Here is a 5629-nt window from a genome sequence, read left to right on the forward strand (position 1 = left end):
GATATTGTTTTGAACAGAAAATCAGTTAACGTGTTTTGTAACAGCTAATTTTAACATGTTAACGTAACAGTATCGATACAATTGTACTTTTAATAGTAATTTTTCAACTGTTGTTGTTCGAAGATTCTTATGTTGATGTTTTTTTTATGTTTTCCATATTGCTTTTTCGAAAATTTCTATAACTATTCTTACGGTAAATTTTCTAAGCTACAACCTTGCGGAATATTGTTTTTCAGCCAAATGTAAAATTAAATTGTTATTTATTGGAGTTTGTTGGAAATGCTAACATGAAGCTTTAGTGTGATGATTTATTAGCTAGAGAATGATCTTTAGAAGAGGGTAGGTGGATAGTTCCGTTAGAGTACGGCAGTATGAAAATTAAATAGAAGTTGAAAATGAGCGAAGGGCCATTAATGCGACAGTTTTTCAAGATAGACGCACATTTTTGCCTAACCCGTACGATGTACGCGGGGACTTGAAGTATGTCTCCAAGTCCACAGGCAAAAATGTGCGTCCCTCTTGTTGCTCATAAACTGACTGCGGCTGTGGAATAGTTCTAGCGACGTTTTCATCACTACCTAAAGCCCCACGTTGCGAGAGCATTTCCAGTCGATGGTGTGTTATAATGCAGTTCTTCTTTACCCAACTAGAACTATTCCACAGCCGCAGTCAGTTTATGAGCAACAAGAGGGACGCACATTTTTGCCTGTGTACTTGGTCACGATTATTATTTTGGGCTACCCACAAAAACAATTATGTGTTTTTAATACGGATCGATCTGAGGATTTAGTAGTTAGTGTCATCTTGTGTTCTCTCAAGTCGCTAGGTCTCCATCGGTGTACCCCCATGTTTGTCTTTTTCTCCAGTATGTCGCTTAGTTCTAGATTAAGAGCACATTGCTCTAAAAAACCTTGTGATCTCAATCCCTACCCTGCCACCCGTTTGTTACAATTTGTTACCCCTAACCTCGAGATAGCCGCGAGTAATCGGCCCCCGCTTTACTAACGTTAGTTTTAAGTAATCTTGTAACCCAAACCATGAATATCGGCTCCGCAAAGCTACGGCAAATGAGCCTGGAAAAATAAACGCATTTAAAAAAAAAATACCCACAAAAACTGCATAATGTCGTCTGGAACTGCCTCAACGTGTTCTTTCAGCGTTATAAAATGCTTTTTGCTGCAATACGTCGTCTTTCCGATCCTGTAAGCACAGGCAAAGTTAAACCAAGAATATAATTTGAAATTAACTTTTCTTACCATAATCACCGCCTTTCGGAAACTTCAGGAACTTTGTTCCGTTTATGTTGCTGAGCTAGCAGCAATCAACTTCGCATTGGGGATGATTTCCGATATGCCCATAGACCATTACTTCATCTTCTCGGATAGTCTCAGTTCGATTGAGGCTATTCGGTCGATGAAACAAGGTAGGCACTTATCTTATTTCCTTTCAAAGGTAAGGGAGCAGATGAGTTTGCTGGTCGAAAGATCATATATGATTACCTTTATATGGGTCCCCTCACATTGCTCAATCCCAGGCAATGAGAAGGCAGACTCTCTCGCAAAGGTGGGCGCACAACAAGGCGAGATTTATGATAGAAGAATTTCACATGATGAATTTTTCCCATTAGTACGTCAGAGTTCTCTTTTAAGTTGGCAAAACGATTGGACAAATAATTCTCTTGGGCGGTGGTTACATTCCATTATTCCAAATGTTTCTTCGAGAGCGTGGTTCAAAGGTCTGGATGTAAGTCGGGGATTCATTCGAGTGATGTCAAGACTTATGTCCAACCACTACTCGCTAGACGCACATCTCTATAGAATAAACCTCGTTGACAGCAATATATGTAGGTGCAGAACCGGTTATGATGACATCGATCACGCAGTTTGGTATTGCCCGGGTAATGACGCCTCCAGAGCACGACTATTGGATACCCTAGTGGCCCGAGGTAGACAACCCTTCCGTGAAGTAAGAGATGTATTGGGAACACGTGATCTTCCCTACATGCAAGCGATCTACGAATTCCTTTGTTTGTCTGATGTTAGAGTTTGATGTGACTATCCCCTCCTTTCCAAACAATTTCCCGCCATTGTGTCCCAGTCTTATTATCCTCCTGTTCCTGTGCTACTTGCCCCTGCCCAGCCAGGATTTGGTCAACCGTCCGAGAGTAGTATCTGAAGGAGGCTTCAGAAACCAGTTTCCTACCTAGATCCTTCCAATTGAAATTGTTACCTATTAACCTCGAGCCCGCCACGAGTAATTGGTACCCAATACTAACCTAGAAATACTGCTATTTAAAATGTAAATCAAACATTACTGATTTTGGCTCCGCAAAGTGTCACACACGACTGAGCCTAGTAAATAAACGAACTAGTTAAAAAAAAAATCACCAAGCTTAAAGAGAAATCTCCGAAGGAATATACTTTTCCGGACCGATCACCACTTATTTTTATGATTTTGACCACCAACAAAGCGAACGTGTGCGCGACGATAGCAGATCGAAATGAAGAAAAACCTCGAGAAAAACGTAACATCATTTGATAGATTGTCTGCACTGAGAGAAGGGGGCATCTGTAAACAGTGGTACGATTTTGTGAATTGTTATGTAAAACTCATGTATCTTTTTTATTTTTCGAGCCTTGACTTGAGTATAAATATGAAAATTTAGCAAGTTACCGAATGGTACTCAAAGTAATTATTTTATTTCGTTGTGGAATCAATGTACTCAAAACATTACTTTCTTTAGTGTTCACTCGGCTGTCGACAAAAGCAGGCCACTCTCGATGTGTGCTGTGCGATCGTCTGTTTACTCGGCAGCAACCATTGTGTGGTCCTCCTCATTGTTCTTCATCAGCAGTTCTTTCGGTCGATGCGTCGTCGACTTTGGAAAGCAACCGTTTCGTGATGAGTGTGTGAGTGCTGACCACGTTTTGCGTCCATTGCTGCAATGGACGCGCTCTGACCCTCGTTGGCGTACAACAATTTGCCATACAATGAAACTACTGGAAGCGGCTCCAGTTCTGATGGAGGAGGCTTTTTGGATAGCGGAAGATAAAGTGTTTATTGTGTTGTACCTTTTGACTATAGCTTTAAGATGTATTGTATAGTGACCATGAATCCTCGGCTCTGTTAAGTTAATTCGGTTGAGCCTTATCAAATAAATTAATATACAAAACATTACTTTAAGTACTTCAGGTTTAATAACATGTACCGAATGAATTATTAACTAATTTAATTAATTTCTTCGTATTTAAAGTAATTAACGTACTCAATAGGTATTTAAATCAACAGCAAAAGTATTCAATGTACTTAACGTACCTTTTTAAGTACGTTTGATTATGTTGTGCTGTATTTATGTGTTCTTGCGTGCCCCTCGGAAATTATGTTTATTTATGTATTTATAATGTAATTTAATGAGATTTTTTAGAAAATATTCAAATAATGCTACACAGAAGCAGAATTTTATAGTAGTCTCAATCCTCTCAATCGGTTGCGAAATTTGTCCGATGTTTCGCCAAATTCAAATGCTGATTCCACTGCAGAAAATGTCTGAATCATCACATACATTGGCTCATGGTACCCATATGCAGTCCGGTATATATATGGTTGAAGTAGAGGTGATTGCCGCAACGTCTTCTGAGAAACATGGAAGTTGAACTGAGCAAGCAATTGTGGACGGTTCACATCACCGTTTAAAAGTTTCGCTATAAATACAGATTACTGCATTTTTCTTCTGTGATCCAGCGTGTCCAGGTTCAAAAGCAACCATCGGTTAGGATAAGGTAGTATATTTACCGGATCGTGCCACGGTAGGTTGCGCAAATTCACGCTCAAAAATCTTTTCTGAACACTTTCTACTTGAAGAGTCCACACTGGACACGAAATGACAGTTGCATTCTCAAGTATGGTACGAGCTATAATGTAACGAATGTAATGTAACTAATGTAACGCGGCTTCTAATTTTTTTTGTTATCACTTTTAATTCGATTTATAAAACTCTGATCAACTCACGCACCTTAATCCATTCGACTGTGTTGACGAATTAAATCTGCGATAACTGCCAATTCCAGCTTGCTTACACAGTGTGATAATCACAATGACCGTCCGAAATTACTTCTGCTCATTAATCCTACGAACGCTACGTGCCGCCGGAGGGTCTATTCCTACATCAATCTCGTCACAAGTGGACCTCTAGGCCATACTCATTTTTGTAGCGGAATAATTATCAGTCAAGCTGTTACCCACGCGTTAGATGAGTCTTTGATATTAAACTCTGAATGGCTTAACAAGTGGTGATGAAGTGGGTCTCCCTGTCGTACGACAATCTCCTTCTGGTGGCCTCTGATGGTTGGTTGGTAAAAGTATGACATTGGGAAACTTTTTTTTTTCCTCCATTTGTATTAATTTTATTGTATCGTGGATGTGTAAACACTCGAACCGCAGCAGCAGGGGCTTCAGCTGCTGCTGTAATCATCAACACCCTGGTGCTTAGCACACCGTCTGATATGTAGGTTTCGCATTCGCAGGGTGAGTGGCATTTTCGCTTGCTTTGTGGCCAAAGATGATACTTTTGTGAGGTTATTTTTCAACCACACACCGGTTGTTTACTGCACCGGCACCGTCGATATAAAAGCGAATATGTGATACTACTGCGCGGCCATTTAGATCTTTGCTGCAAACGGAACGGTCGCGAGTCAGTCGCGTGGACGGGACGTGTGAGCATATACGAGCTTCCATCACAAGCCATGAGACGGCTATCAAGCATTGCGGTAAGTCCCGAGGAAGGTCAATCAGCCCCATCAAAAACCCCTCACTATTATCGATTTGGTCAATTGGTTGGTTGATGTATCATGTAATATTGATGTTTTTTTCTGTTTTCATCCGTTTTCTGTAGGTGCTTCTGTTCGCGGCAGTGACACTGGGTCAAGGCTACAGTGGCGTGCCGCGAACGTACAATCTCGAAACGGAGGAGGACCGGTATGGGAAATATGAGCGGGTACTGCTGGGACTGAAATCTTCCGAGGGACTAAATCTGGATAGTAAGGTTCTGGATAAGATACGGGATGTGATCTTCGAGGACGAAGCATCCATGCCTTTGAAAGCTGGAGAACGGCTGGTCGCGGTTCACCTGGGACGGCCGAAGCAATCGCGGGAGATTGCACAGTTGCAGTATAAGAATAGGATAAGATATTAGGTTTATTGAGAGGTTTATCTTGCTAGTACAAAGTTAGAGCACTTTTCCAGACTGATATTTGAGATGATTTTAATTTGTTTGAAAATAAATACGATTAGAAAAGCAATGGAATTTAAACTTAACCGTATTGTCTGTAATATGTATAATTAAATGCTTGTGTAATTAATAAAAAACATTCCAGCAGTGACCATCACTGACATGCTGCTTCACTTGCTAATGCGAATGTATTAGTGCTGTTGGAGTCTTCACTCTTTTCAATGTGCTTTTCATCATCAGTAGCGAGTGTTGTGTGTTTTGTAAATTGTTACTGGTGACCATTATCCTTAGGTTCACTGTGCTATTTCACTACGTGGTCTATATCATCGGACAGTGATCATTAGATTTTGCCCAGGTGGTGCTTGCAGATATCAATTCATTCATTTTGCGGGATTTTGAAGC

At 40.6% G+C, this 5629-nt stretch overlaps 1 protein-coding gene across 1 annotated transcript; it reads left to right on the forward strand.

Moving 5' to 3' along the window:
- The first annotated feature begins 4686 nt into the window (after positions 1-4686).
- Positions 4687-5235, forward strand: LOC135704782 (uncharacterized). Its single transcript, XM_065226284.1, has 2 exons — positions 4687-4766; positions 4892-5235. The coding sequence occupies exons 1-2, from the start codon at positions 4743-4745 to the stop codon at positions 5189-5191; spliced, it is 324 nt and encodes a 107-aa protein (XP_065082356.1). The 5' UTR covers positions 4687-4742; the 3' UTR covers positions 5192-5235.
- Positions 5236-5629: the final 394 nt, after the last annotated feature.

The sequence above is a fragment of the Ochlerotatus camptorhynchus genome, unplaced genomic scaffold, assembly GCF_037179485.1.
Source record: "Ochlerotatus camptorhynchus isolate MF236.1 unplaced genomic scaffold, CSIRO-AGI_Acam_v1.1 ptg000248l, whole genome shotgun sequence".
Taxonomy (NCBI): Eukaryota; Metazoa; Arthropoda; class Insecta; order Diptera; family Culicidae; genus Ochlerotatus; species Ochlerotatus camptorhynchus.